Source organism: Nymphaea colorata, chromosome 2 (genome assembly GCF_008831285.2).
Source record: "Nymphaea colorata isolate Beijing-Zhang1983 chromosome 2, ASM883128v2, whole genome shotgun sequence".
NCBI classification, from domain to species: Eukaryota; Viridiplantae; Streptophyta; class Magnoliopsida; order Nymphaeales; family Nymphaeaceae; genus Nymphaea; species Nymphaea colorata.
Genome location: NC_045139.1, coordinates 17,828,217 through 17,841,958, shown reverse-complemented (window position 1 = coordinate 17,841,958; position 13,742 = coordinate 17,828,217). Strand labels below are relative to the sequence as shown.

Sequence of the window (13,742 nt, the reverse complement as noted above, 5' to 3'; positions counted from 1 at the left end):
TAAGACCCCCAAAACCATTCTCCTGCATTTTGATAAGTGCAGACATTTGGACAAGGGAATGGCACTGTTGTATCACACCCGTCAAATGGCCATGCCTTTTCCAACAGCAAGAACTCCAAGAGAAATAGAATCCCCGTCTCACTTGAGGGTTTGTCATGAAACAGATGCTAGGAGCTAATTACCCTCAATCATCGAGAATATAGCCCTTCTTCCTTATGCCCATCACTCCCTTCCTTAAATTCTCTCATAGTATACTCATTGCAGGTCATCTCCAGGTGGGAGGACTCTTCCTTTCTAGAGTGTTGTACTACCACCATTTGCAGTCCAGCTAACTAGTATTTACCAGGCTCTCTTGACCAAATGTATAATCTTCTGGTGAAGGTAAAACGTCACTGAGTGCACGTAACAAATGAAAAAGTAAAAAATGCGTCGAGAGATTAAACACGTAGGGTTCGTGGATTAAACACATGAGGAGTACAATTTCATGCCTTTTTGAAGTAAAGTAGCTGAGTTATTTGTTGGGGATCAAGGATCTGAAATCTTGGGAAATTGCGTATTATTTCATTGCCAATAATGTTTCAGCATATTTTTTCCTTTAATTGCACACTATTTGCTGGGCTGGGACATCCCAGTTAAGCAGTGAGCTCAGTGGGCTTGGTCCACAGTCGACATACAGAAGTTTTCTGATCGCTTTATCCTTTTTTTAAATTTGCAGCTTGTAGGTGCGAGCAGCAGCAGCAGCAGCAGGGAGATGAGTCCGGTGGGCTACTGGAATAAACTGTTGCCCAGAACTCCCATTCCCACGTCTCTCCATGCTTTCTTGCCAAAATCCATGCTTTCTTGCCAAAAGGTGATTCAGAAAAGTGGGGAAAAAAGAAAAAAAAAAATTTTTCGAAATACATCATTTACTCATATTACCAGTAGGCAAAAATATGCCTGCGCTGTTGGTACGTGAGTACTACTTGTTCCAATCTTCAAAAATCACTCCTATTGAAGTACTGTTAGCTTAATCCTAACACAGTAAAAATAATGCTACGATGAAAAAAAAAAAATCCATCGAAAATACTAGCCACCCGCATAGATCCTGCAATGCATCTTGGCTTGATTCAATGTCCTTAAAAAATCTTTCCCTACCCAGATGCAATCAATGTTCTAATTTTTCTTCTACAGATAAAATCGGGCTTGGACTTGGTCGAGATCCAATTGAGATTCCTGGCCTTTCTTATATGCCAATATTATTTGCAACTGTTCAAAGCGAATAAAAAATGGTTTCATGCATTCTTGTGTCTACACGCAACAAACAACAATTGTTCATTACAATCATCTCATACTTTTTGGAATACATGTTGCGTTCAGACATCGATGATCCTACCCAGAGGAAGTATGCTGGCAGCATGAAATTTTGCCTTGTTTACCATAAGTACAAACTTGGGACGACACTCGATCAGCTAAAGGGAGACCGTGAGATTAATTTCCTCTTCTTGGAAGGGAACTTAAAGCCAGGCAGCAAGACTAAGAAGCTGGACTTCGTGAAAAAGTTGCAGGAGACCAGCGGCTGGCCAACCCTTCTGCCCCGCAGAGAAGCACAGGGCTTCCCCTTCTCCTCTTCCAAGCTTGCAGACATCCTGAAACGCTTCTCCCTGAACCCCAACTCAGCCGATGCATCAATAGTGAAGCACACGCTCGAGGATTGCGAGATGGAACCGAATAAGGGCGAAACTAGATACTGCGCTACATCCTTGGAATCCATGGTCGACTTTGCGGTGTCACAGCTCAAAACAAATGATCTTCAGTTGCTAACCTACTCATTTGTGAACAAGGAAGAAAGAGAACCCCAGAGCAGAGCGTACACAGTTCAACCTGGTGTGGTTGAACTGCCCTCCTCGCAAGCGGTGGTGTGCCACATTCAGTCATATCCCTATGCAGTGTTCCACTGCCACAAGCCTGTCAACACCAAATCTTACATTGTTCCATTGGTTGCTGAGGAAGATGGCAGCAGAGTGAGTGCAGGGGCTGTGTGCCACACCGACACCTCTTCGTGGAACCCGAACCATGCCTCGATGCTGGCACTAGGAATCAAGCCGGGAACTCCTGTTTGCCACTTCCTTTCTCATGGTCACTTTGTGTTTGCTCCTAACTCTGCTTCTTAAGATATCCCCATGCAGCTGGCATAATCCCCTTTGCTTTCTTGCTGCCTGTAAGCTTTCTCAGCGCCTAGCGTGTATGTGTGCAATGATGATGCCAGCATCTGGGTTGTACTACTGCATCTTTAATTTCCTGTTGTATGTGTATTTTCTCAAGCTTCGGTTTAGCTAAGATGTAAGTCTGAGAGAAGATGCTGGAGCATGGGGGTTGTTTAATTGCAATAAGTCCTGCTTGCTTGCAGGTAGTACCAGCCTTTTTCTCTTTTCTCTTCTCTTCTCTGAAGGAAAGTGAAGGGCAATCGCGTAAGGCTGTGTTTGGATGCCACCCTCAAACGAGTGGCAAGACCTTGTTTTGCCATCCAATTGGATGACAAGAAACTGGGGTTTATGCCATCTAGTAAATGAATAAAGCGATTCAAGAATCTTCGGTTTCTAAATTTTGGTCTATGATGTTGAAGTCCACTTAACTAGTTTTTCCAGAAAAGCTTTCAAAATTAACCTCTGAAGGTGTAATTTCATAAAGTGTGTGCAATAACGTGACACCTGATCGAAGGACCTGAGTGGAAAAACATTACGAATATTCAGCGTTTTACCTTCTATGAAGGAAAGACTTTAGGGACTGGTGTTTGTGAGTTAGGGCTTGGGAAGGGTGTTCCTTTCTCTGATTATCCTTTCTCTGTAATCAGTCACGTTAGCAGGAGGCTTACACTTTCCAACAGAAGAATGTAATTAACTTGGCGATCTGGAGAGATAGAAAGTTGAAGTGCTGTCCACGTTATGATAAGGGTGGCAGCTTTTCCCTGTAACTTGTAGCCCATGAAAGAGGTCAGCCATTAAAAGGAAACAGTTCGTCATTGGCCTTCACAACCTGCAACAGAGGCGTTTTTCTCTTTGTTTTTTGATTTATAGTGGTTGTATAGTGTCTATTGTTCCTGCTATGCGTAAGCATCGACCTCACACTGCAAATATTTTTTATAGTACCTTTGTAAACTGAAAATCCCGTTTCTTTTTCTGTGATCCCCGTGGGACAAACTCTGTATAACATATGAAACTTCCGTCCTTTTACATTATCGATGAAATTTCTGTCTCTCTCTCTTGTTGAATATCACAGCTGAATATGACAAACAGATATTTATGGCATTTCTGTGTATTTCTTGCAAAACCATATACATATGTATGTGCTTGACTTGTTAAGAATCAATGCTTCGTTTTGTTCAATTAAGACGGTCATACGGGTCAATCATCCCCGCCCGACATACGGTCAGGAATCAAGGCATCTATTTTCCCTTGTGTTGGAAAGACCCTCGTATTGAGGACGCTTCTCAGTGATCGCTTTTAGCTCTTGTTCTTCTAGGTTTTAGATCCGTAAGGTTGATTTGTCCAGATCACTTTCCAATTGCATGACTTTCTTTTTTCAAGATTTTCCTTCTCTGCCTCAATCGGAGCTAGATGTTCCTTTAGCTTGGCCTTGTTTATGCTTGTATCATTCTGTGAGACTTTTTCAGTATCTGTGATCCATCAATTCTATGGCACATATTCAGTACTTTCTCATCAATTTTAGAACTAATCCACCCACCTACCCTCAAGAAAGGAAAGAAAGTCAAAACATGCAAAATAATTGCACAGAGGGCTCGAAACGAATTTTTCGCTATACATCAGCCCATGATCCCGGTCCAACCTTCCGAAAGCTAATGGACAAAAGAAGAAGCGCTAATTATTGGAAGAGAACAAGGGAGTGAGACCCTACCTCTGCCAACACATAAATCATACATGAAAAGAGGGAAGCTGAGGGGCATAGAGAAAGGAGAACCATACAACCAAAGAGAAAGACAATTCCAATTTCTCCTTTCCACAACCTTTGGCCGATAATGGCACCACTCTCTCTCTAGCGGTTCCGCACAGCAAGTAGCTAGGGCTTATAAATAGATTATGACTCCCTCTTCCGGCAAAGTGGGAAGGAAATTGAGATACTTCTCCCCTTTCAAAGCCCTTCTTCACTCTAGCTACTACTACCATGGCAAATTTCTTCCCCTTCTTCTTGTTGTTCCTCTCTGCTCTTATGGTAAATCTCTTTCCCTTCTATTGCTTAGCCATGCCATTTCCTTTTTATTTTACTTTGAGGAAACCAACTCCAGCTGAGAGACTTGATAGCCCACTTGGGGCATGAAACCCCCAAAACCATTCCCCTGCCTTCGGGTTCTAGCATATGTTGGCTTTCATAAAGAGTGTGTGCAGAAATTTTGGATAAGTGTTTAGCCGCCTACCAATCACTAACCCAACCAGTTGCACCACACCCGTCAAACTGCTAGCGATGCCTTTCTAACATGAAATCAAATAGAAATAGCATCGCCATCTCACTTGAGGCCTTGCCGTAGCCATTCTTTCCATTTCCTTTTAACGAAAGGACTCTCTCTTTCCATGTCTTTGAAAGCCTTCCCCCTTTTCTTTCACCTTTGGGAGCATTGCTTCGATGGACGTATGGTATACCTATCAACTAGGGTGTCGTACTACTATCAATTATATTACGCCCATCAATTAGAGTGTAGAGTGCATGAAGGCCTAATGGAAGACTGTTCGTACAAGTGACTAGGTTGATATAATACTATAAGTATAAAAACTATAATTACAAAAACTATAATGGGGTGTTTGATTATTTTGAATCTTATATTTTGGGGTTTGGTACTTGGTTCACTTCGAATTAGTTGTTCTGGCAAACTGAATGTTTGATGATTTCATTATTCACCCCATAGGTTCGTGGAATAAACACATGAGGACGTGGAATAAAAACATGAGTACAATTTCACGTCCCTTTCAAGTCGAGTAGTTGAGTTATTTATTGAAAACCAAGGATCTGAACTCTTGGGAATTAACATCCCACGATCTCACTGTCCCCACGTTAAACGAATGCCCTCTTAACTGTGGCAGTCCACCTTGACGCAAGACCAAAGAGGGGCCTGTGAGAATTCTGCCTACTAAAGGGGAGGCATTGCATGGCCGGCAAATTTTCTTTTGATCAACCATTTAGGGGGGCGTTTGGACGCCATAGAGAGACGAAAACCCGTGGACCAGACAAGTTCTTTCGTATGTGATTTGCATAGATATCTATCTGCGGTAACGTTTCACTCTGTTTGATAAAACATGGATAGAAATTGTAGTGACAAATTTTGACCATTACAGCAAGAATTAAATATACTATTGTGCGTAAAGGCAACAATGTGTGTATTATTGCATAGCTACTCATGTTTCAGTATTTTTTTTTTTTCTATAGTGGCATATTATTTGCTGGGCTACCCCAGATCAGCAGTGAGCTTAGTGGGCTTGTTCCACTGATGATGGGACCAGGTTCATGTCGACATCCAAAAAAATTCTGATCGCTTTATCCTTTTCTAAATTTGCAGCTTGTAGGTGCGAGCAGCAGCAGCAGCACGGAGGTGAGTCCCGTGGGCTACTGGAATAAACTGTTGCCCAGAACCCCCATTCCCACGTCTCTCCATGCCTTCTTGCCAAAAGGTGATTCAGAAAAGTGGGGAAAAAAGAAATCTTGTTTTTTTCTGAATACATCATTTTCTCATATTACCAGTAAGCAAAAATATGCCTGCGCTGTTGGTACATGAGTACCTGTTCCAATCTTCAAAAATCACTCCTTCTATTGAAGTACTGTTAGCTTAATCCTACCACAGAGTAAAAACAATGCTGGGACGAAAAAAAAAAAAATCCATCGAAAATACTAGCCACCCGCATAGATCCTGCAATGCATCTTGGCTTGATTCAATGTCCTTAAAAATTCTTTCCCTACCCAGATGCAATCAATGTTCTAATTTTTCTTCTACAGATAAAATCGGGCTTGGACTTGGTCGAGATCCAATTGACATTCCTGGCCTTTCTTATATGCCAATATTATTTGAAACTGTTCAAAGCGAATAAAAAATGGTTTCATGCATTCTTGTGTCTTTATGCAACAATAATTGTTCTTTACAATCACCTCATACTTTTTTTGAAATAAATGTTGCACTCAGACATGGATGATCCTTCCCAGAGGAAGTACTTTGGTATCTTGCGTAGTCGTGGATGTACTGGTGGTGATTACGATGCGTACAAACGTGGAACAACACTAGATCAGCTAGAGGGAAACAGTGAGACCAATTTTTTCTTCTTGAAAAACAACTTAAAGCCAGGCAGCAAGACCAAAAAGCTGGACTTTGTGAAGAAGGTGCATTTGACCAGCGGCTGGCCAACCCTGCTGCCTCGCAGAGAAGCACAGGGCTTCCCCTTCTCCTCTTCCAAGCTTGCTGACATCCTGATACGCTTCTCCCTGGATCCCAACTCAGCCGATGCATCGATAATGAAGCACACGCTCGAGGATTGCGAGATGGAAGCGAATAAGGGCGAGACTAGATACTGCGCTACATCCTTGGAATCCATGGTCGACTTTGCGGTGTCACAGCTCAAAACAAATGATCTTCAGTTGCTAACCTACTCATTTGTGAACAAGGAAGAAAGAGAGCCCAAAAGCAGAGTGTACACAGTTCAACCTGGTGTGGTTGAACTGCGCTCCTCACAAGCAGTGGTGTGCCACATTCAGTCATATCCCTATGCAGTGTTTCACTGCCACATGACCATCAACACCAAATCTTACATTGTTCCATTGGTTGCTGAGGAAGATGGCATCAGAGTGAGTGCAGGGGCAGTGTGCCACACCGACACCTCTTCGTGGAACCCGAACCATGCCTCTATGCTGGTACTAGGAACCAAGCCAGGAACTCCTGCTTGCCACTTCCTTTCTCATGGTCACTTTGCGTTTGTTCCCAACTCTGCTTCTTAAGATATCCCCATGCAGGTGGCATAATCCCCTTTGTTTTTTTGCTGCCAATAAGCTTTCTTTGCGCCTAGTGTGTGTGTGTGTGTGTGTGTGTGTGTGTGCGTGCAATGATGAGCCTAGTATCTGGATTGTACTGCCGTATCTTTAATTTCCTGTTGTATGTGTATGTCCTCAAGTTTCGGTTTAGCTAAGATGTAAATCTGAAGGAAGATGCTCGAGCATGGGGGTAGTTTAATTGCGATAAGTCCTGCTTGCTTGTAGTTAATACCAGCCTTTTTCTTTTTCCTTTTTCTCTTCTCTTCTTCGAGGAAAGTGAAGGGCAATTGCAAAGTTTTTTCCTTGGAAGACCTTTTCTTTTCTAAACAAGTTCCATGAAAAGCTAAAGACCTAGCCAGGTTGTAGATTCGCATTTTCGACTTGCACAGCGTGCAATGTATTATAAATATGAACCGGAGTATAGGTAATGCACAATATCATGAAGGAAATGAGTTAAATGACATTTTAGAAATGCATTTCTCATTTGTCTAGCATTTTCTGGAATTAATTATGCCACTAAAGAAGTCGAAAGACTTTTTTAAAGTTGTGCTCCGAGCTTCTTATTAGTTGTGGATCAAGAAGAGGAAACTTTTGTTCAAATGCAAGGCAAAGTAACTCGTATTGCTGGTGAACTTCTTTGGGTAGGAAATGAATGTTCTGACGGGCTATAGAGAACAAGGTTCATGTTACCTTCCTCAAGATATGATCCCCTAGTCCATTATTTAGTCTATCTCACGTCGAGCTCACGGAAGAGCGTTGTCAATCCTATTTGTTTTTAAAAGTTGACTCAAATTGGTCCTAGTGATTCAAGTGATCCCTGAATCACGCTTGCAAAAGAAGAAAGGTTCTCTTTGAAATCCATCCTTGTTCATGGCTTACTTCTGATTATATTCCAGCCCTATGTGGGATAATATGTTCATGTTCATTGTCCTTAGTAGACCATTGGTATCCTCATAACCACAACTTCTCTCTTAACCAGTAAGGAGAATTGCCCTACCAGTAATATCATGTCAAAAACCACAGAGGGACAAACAATTACTGCACAATAGAAACAGAACTTGCAGGACAGGGACAAACAATTACTGCACAATAGAAACAGAACTTGCAGGTAAGAGTGATTTATCAAGTGAGTGAAGCTTCGGTTGGTATATCCTTCAAAATTTGATAATGATCAAAATGTCAAATTTTAATGAATTAGAAAACATGAATGTACACTAAAAGAGAAATATTGCTCAAAAATCGATTTGACGGTACGTTGTCAAATCGATCAACCAAAGGACATTAGGACTTCAATTAGAGGTCACATGTACATAGTCAACCAGCTTTTTCCTGGATCTCAATTGAACTGGTTCGCCATTCTAGGAGAATGAGTCAGTTGCAGGTTGCTTCGTGTCTTAGAGAACACCACACATATTATATGTATTTCGTATGACACTGAATTTACTGGTTGGCATAATGAAAAACTATGCATCATTGAACCATCTGCTCCTCTACCTCAAGATTATTTACTGGCAGAGAAACAAAATTGGAATATGAGAGCAACTTCCTTGGAATCTTGTGGTCTTCAGATGAGTGGCCTGCAATGGTTTTCCCAGATTATTTTAGAATTTCATATCCACGGCGGGTTTCAACTGTATGTTGCGTGCAGCTTCAAACCTCGACGCAGAACCTTGGTTAAGATAACCTCACCCCACCTACCCTTGTGAAGGTTGTCAGGATTTCGCAAATTGAGGCTAATCTTTTGTTTTTTGAATCCAATGGATTTTTTGTGAACATAGAGGGCAGACTATGATATTGATTCAAAGCTCATTCATATGAAACCAAGCATTTGGAAGGTCCAAGTTTTATAGAGTTAAATAGAAAAGTACAGAATAGTTGTATGATGTATTGCATTTCTTTACATTTAAGAGGGTCGCGCCGGCTTGGGCGATGCCGTTCTTTAGCAAACACATATACAGTCTATGGCAGTTCTTTACATTAAGAGCGTCATACTTAATTTTAATTTGGGTGTGGTCTCCTTCTGCTGCATGTATTTTATGTTCGGCTTAGATACCGCAGGATTGCTCACTGAATCTAATTTAGTCATATTCTTCTGTAGATCCTGCAGGATTCGGAGTCATGAGTAACATGTCCCTATTCAGAATGCAGCATGAAAGGTGGAGAGCTGTAGTGTTTTAGAAACCTAACATGGCAGTGCTACGTACTGCAGTCTGTGGGCATGATCCATCCATTACCGTGGGGATGGGCCCAGATTGAATCTCCACCCAACATCCTTAAATGAGGAGGATAGGATATGGTTGGCCATGGGCATTCCAACTATTATTTTTCAAGTCCAATTTTTCTCGAAATAAGCAAAAGGGAGATCCTTGGTGTCCAGTTGCTTCCTTAAGCTCAAAGGCATCAAACAGCAGCAGCCATATCATCTGGACCAAAGGACTAGACAGTTTAAAATCTAAGTGGAAAGAGATTGTGATTCAAAGAGCTTGTTATCTTAGATGCATCTCTACTCTAGTCACAATCGAATAAAGATTTGGGTCGGTTGTGAATAAGAAAAAGCAAAGAAGATAAAAGTTAATACAGTTCATTTTCTGCCACAGTGGCAACCAGAAGTAGGAGAAGCTAAATGCATGATGAATAACCCAGCAAAGATCAAACCAACTTAATTAGCAGTACAATCACCATGATTTACAAGTACAACACCATGATAAGGTTAAGAGTGCATAGCAGAGATAAGACTTGCAGGAGATCTTCACTTCAAACAGCCTTCCCTACTCGCATCATACTACCTGCGCTACGGGAACCAGGAAGTTCTGGTTGAAGTTGGTCTCACTTGACAATGAGAACACCGTAGAGTTGAATGTCTTTTTCCTACGCTGCCACTTGAGCAGAATATGGACAAGCAGATGCCAGGACTTGATTTTAAAACTCACCACTTGTGTCAAGAAGTCGTTTTTCTTTTTCATGGGCAATGCCTCGCCCTTCTCTTTCATCAATCACAACCATTCATTCCCAATTAGTGGCTCACAATTAACGGCACCATGGGCCGCTTCATTCCAAAAGCAAGAAGAACTGGTTCTTTTCCCTTTTTTTCTCTCAAAACCACTTTTATTAATGCCTCTCATTTTGTAAGGTCCAGACGAGGAGATTACCACTCACACGTAATCTTGTCTCAGCCCTCCATGATGCTACCACGTGTCCATCATGGCTGACGTGTCAAGAGGAGATTGGCAGGATAATATGAGCCTCAAAAGCGACAGCCTTGAAGCATGAGCTATCCTTTTACAAGTATATAGCAAGAAAAGGTGCGCTACTGCAACTCCAGGGAAGCACAAAAGGAGGCGAGTATAGCTAGTCGCCTTCTTACGAGAGGAAGAGAGTAAGGGAGGAGGCAATGGCGTCTGCAACTCTGCTAAAGTCCTCCCTGGTGATCGACAAATCCGAGTTCTTGAAGGGGCAGTCTCTTCGCTCCTCCTCCACAGCCAGCTTCAAGATCAACTCGTCGACCTCCCCTTCAGCACTCGTCGTCCGGGCCGGCTCCTACGCCGATGAACTCGTCAAGACTGCGGTACGTATACGAATGATTCGCTGCAACTCCCTCTCTCTCTCTCTCTCTCTCTCTCTGGTTCTCAATACTTTCCAACTCTAGTTCTTAACTGCCCAAGTTTGAGATTACAAATTTTGGCGCAAAAATTTCTCTCTTCCCTAAGATGACCTGGAAGTGTGAACTTCAATTTTTTGAGTTCTTTCTTGCTTATTCTTGTTACAGTACTTGGATGTTGGACTGCTTGAGCAATAAGTTGAATACGACACTAATAGTTAGTACCAATCAGGTTCGGTGAAGAAAGATATCCAGCTAAAGTATCTGAGTCGGACTCTGTAGATCATACGCAGTTTATGAAATTCAGTTCTCACTCTTTCTAACCCTCCGGGTCAGAGAGCTTGTTCTGGGAGTTGAGTTATGTCATCTTAATTAGTGACATGCAACAGGCGAAAGCCACCTCTTTTTTCTTATGCTCTCAGAGAATAAAGGTTATCTCAGGTTACAAGTTACAAGGTTGTGTAGGATCCGATACACCTTTCAATTTAAATGCCACAGTTTACAATTTAAAAGAGCAGCATTATGAGACTGAACACAGTCATTGGTGCATCCCCCAAACCGACCAACTACACTACACTCTTAAAAACTATGTCATTTTAATTGGATCTATGATTCTATATGCGGATCGCCAAGGTTGGCGATGGTCTAAAACCTGAACAATAAAAAATCCCCGTAATTAAGTCTGAAGTTGAGGACGATGATCAAACTGAGTTTTACACCTAAGTTCGTCTCTTAATCTCCATGGAATATGCCTTAAACCCCTGCTTTAGGAATGTGAACGGGTCATATTTGTGTATGACTCGGGATTCGCCGAGTGCAATATATTTGGATCCAACCTAACCAAATTTGAGTTCAGGTTTGAACTCGTATTTGATTTTTTGTGAAACTGAACCGGGATCCAACGAGGTCAAAATCAGATATTTACTCTTAAACGGCTCAGATCCTTGCAAGTTTTCATGCTCGGTTCGGCACTTGGACCGTGTTTGCTTTAACAGATCCGAATAATGAATTGATGTGAAAACGAGGGTGACCCACTGTGGTACGTAATGTCATATGCGATGTGCAGAAAACTGTTGCATCTCCGGGCAGGGGAATTCTGGCAATGGACGAGTCGAACGCCACATGCGGCAAGAGGCTGGCTTCCATCGGGCTGGAGAACACGGAGGCCAACCGCCAGGCCTACCGCACCCTTCTCGTCTCGGCACCCGGCCTCGGCAACTACGTCTCCGGCGCCATCCTCTTCGAGGAGACCCTCTACCAGTCCACTACCGATGGCAAAAAGATGGTCGACGTCCTGGTCTCCCAGAACATCGTCCCTGGTATCAAGGTCGACAAGGTAAGACCAATCAGTCTCTCGACCAACACTTCCCTGCTGCAACTCTGATGCCATGATCACCATGTATGTACCACATGTGTCGACATATTTGATGCATGATCTTTTCTGTGTTCTGCGATGCAGGGTCTGGTGCCCCTTGCTGGATCCAATGATGAGTCGTGGTGCCAAGGTCTTGATGGTCTTGCCTCACGGTCTGCAGCCTACTACCAGCAGGGTGCTCGCTTTGCCAAATGGTAAATTTACGCAAGCCTTCATGTGTTGGCTTGCTTTGTCCATGGAAATTTCCTTGGAGAAATACGGTTTCGGTCCCTTTGAGAACTGAACTTCTATTCCCGTTACTCAAACAGGCGTACTGTTGTGAGCATTCCAAATGGTCCATCTGCTCTTGCTGTGAAGGAGGCTGCCTGGGGTCTCGCCCGCTATGCCGCGATTTCGCAAGTATGATTTTCCTAAAAGACGTTTTTGCTTGAAAAATATTTGCCACTTTTTGTAGTTCAGCCAACTTTGCTGCTACTGACAATGGAATTTATGCACAGGACAATGGTTTGGTTCCTATTGTGGAGCCTGAGATCTTGTTGGATGGTGATCATGGAATCGACAGGACCTTCGAGGTGGCCCAGAAAGTGTGGGCTGAGGTGTTCTTCTACTTGGCCGAGAACAATGTCATGTTTGAAGGTATCCTTTTGAAGCCCAGCATGGTCACCCCTGGAGCAGAATGCAAAGAGAGGGCTACCCCTGAGCAAGTTGCTGAATACACCCTGAAGCTCCTGCACCGCCGGATTCCACCTGCCGTCCCCGGCATCATGGTACCATCATCTCATCCCTGTTATATTTTTGCTGCCAATTTTGAACGGGGGTCATTATGAGAACAAATTCACATGGATCCTTCTGAGAATCCGTGGGTCATGATCTCATCCTTACTCTTTTTGCGATATGTGAAATCTGTATAGTGCTTTTCCTGGGAGCATCAGAGGCAATAATGTCATATACTTAATAATGGGAGCAGATGTTTGCATAAAGTGAGAAGAATATCTTCCATAGATCATGGTATGATTTCATCATGTGTGTCTGCCTTTGAACTTGCAGTTCTTGTCTGGAGGACAATCTGAAGTGGAGGCTACCCTCAACCTGAACGCCATGAACCAGGGCTCGAACCCATGGCACGTCTCCTTCTCATATGCGAGAGCTCTCCAGAACACTTGCCTCAAGACCTGGGGTGGGCGACCCGAGAATGTGAAGGCTGCACAGGATGCACTGCTCCTCAGAGCCAAGGCCAACTCTCTTGCCCAGCTTGGAAAATACACTGGTGAAGGAGAGACCGAGGAGTCTAAGCAAGGCATGTTTGTGAAGGGATATGTCTACTGAGCGAAGTAGCTGCGCCATGCCACCACCCCATACTTTCTCCGTTCCTACATAATACTAATACTGTGTGGAGTAGGTTTTGCTGTTTGCCTCTTACAGTTGCAGGATTTCACACAATTTCCTTTCCTCTTGTCCTGCCTTGTAATGATTAAATACTCATGATGTAGGCTATTTTTGTTTCTCTCTCTCTCTCTCTCTCTCTCTCTCTCTCTCTCTCTCTCTCTCTCTCTCTCTCTTCTCTCATATATATATATATATATATATATATATATATATATATATATATATATATATATAAACCTTCATTGAAGTGGCATAGGCAGTACGAGGAGCTAAAGTTCACTAATTCCTGTGGCCAGCTAAGTTAGCTGTAAAGAACAAAGCTTGAGTTACCTCATATACTTGGAAAAAGATTTGATCGTAATAGAATTTGAAACCAACAGATGG

At 42.7% G+C, this 13,742-nt stretch overlaps 2 protein-coding genes across 7 annotated transcripts in view; both read left to right on the top strand.

The window, feature by feature from the left end:
- Nucleotides 1-7,249, top strand: part of LOC116248188 (BURP domain-containing protein 5-like) — a 50,342-nt gene extending 43,093 nt beyond the window's left edge. For 2 of the 6 annotated variants that reach the window (XM_050076039.1, XM_050076043.1), the window contains exons 2-3: nt 5,543-5,654; nt 6,161-7,249. In XM_050076039.1, the coding sequence (XP_049931996.1) occupies nt 5,543-5,654; nt 6,161-6,966 (918 nt within the window). In that variant the 3' untranslated portion in view covers nt 6,967-7,249. Of the gene's footprint in view, nt 1-715; nt 830-1,355; nt 2,396-4,069; nt 4,207-5,542; nt 5,655-6,160 lie in introns of those variants that run through there. The other 4 variants (XM_050076042.1, XM_050076040.1, XM_031620838.2 and 1 more) reach the window with 3 other exon arrangements.
- A 3,053-nt stretch (nt 7,250-10,302) lies between these two features.
- LOC116248592 (fructose-bisphosphate aldolase 1, chloroplastic) lies at nt 10,303-13,476 on the top strand. The gene is made up of 6 exons (XM_031621474.2): nt 10,303-10,564; nt 11,664-11,933; nt 12,057-12,166; nt 12,281-12,371; nt 12,470-12,739; nt 13,020-13,476. The coding sequence occupies exons 1-6, from the start codon at nt 10,391-10,393 to the stop codon at nt 13,296-13,298; spliced, it is 1,194 nt and encodes a 397-aa protein (XP_031477334.1). The 5' UTR covers nt 10,303-10,390; the 3' UTR covers nt 13,299-13,476.
- The last annotated feature ends 266 nt before the right edge of the window (nt 13,477-13,742 follow it).

Coding starts and splice junctions, on each gene's coding strand:
- LOC116248592 (XM_031621474.2), top strand. CDS start 10,391: ATGGCGTCTGCAACTCTGCTAAAGTCCTCCCTGGTGATCGACAAATCC. Junction 10,565..11,663: donor ATGAACTCGTCAAGACTGCG/GTACGTATACGA, acceptor TGCGATGTGCAG/AAAACTGTTGCATCTCCGGG. Junction 12,740..13,019: donor CTGCCGTCCCCGGCATCATG/GTACCATCATCT, acceptor TTGAACTTGCAG/TTCTTGTCTGGAGGACAATC.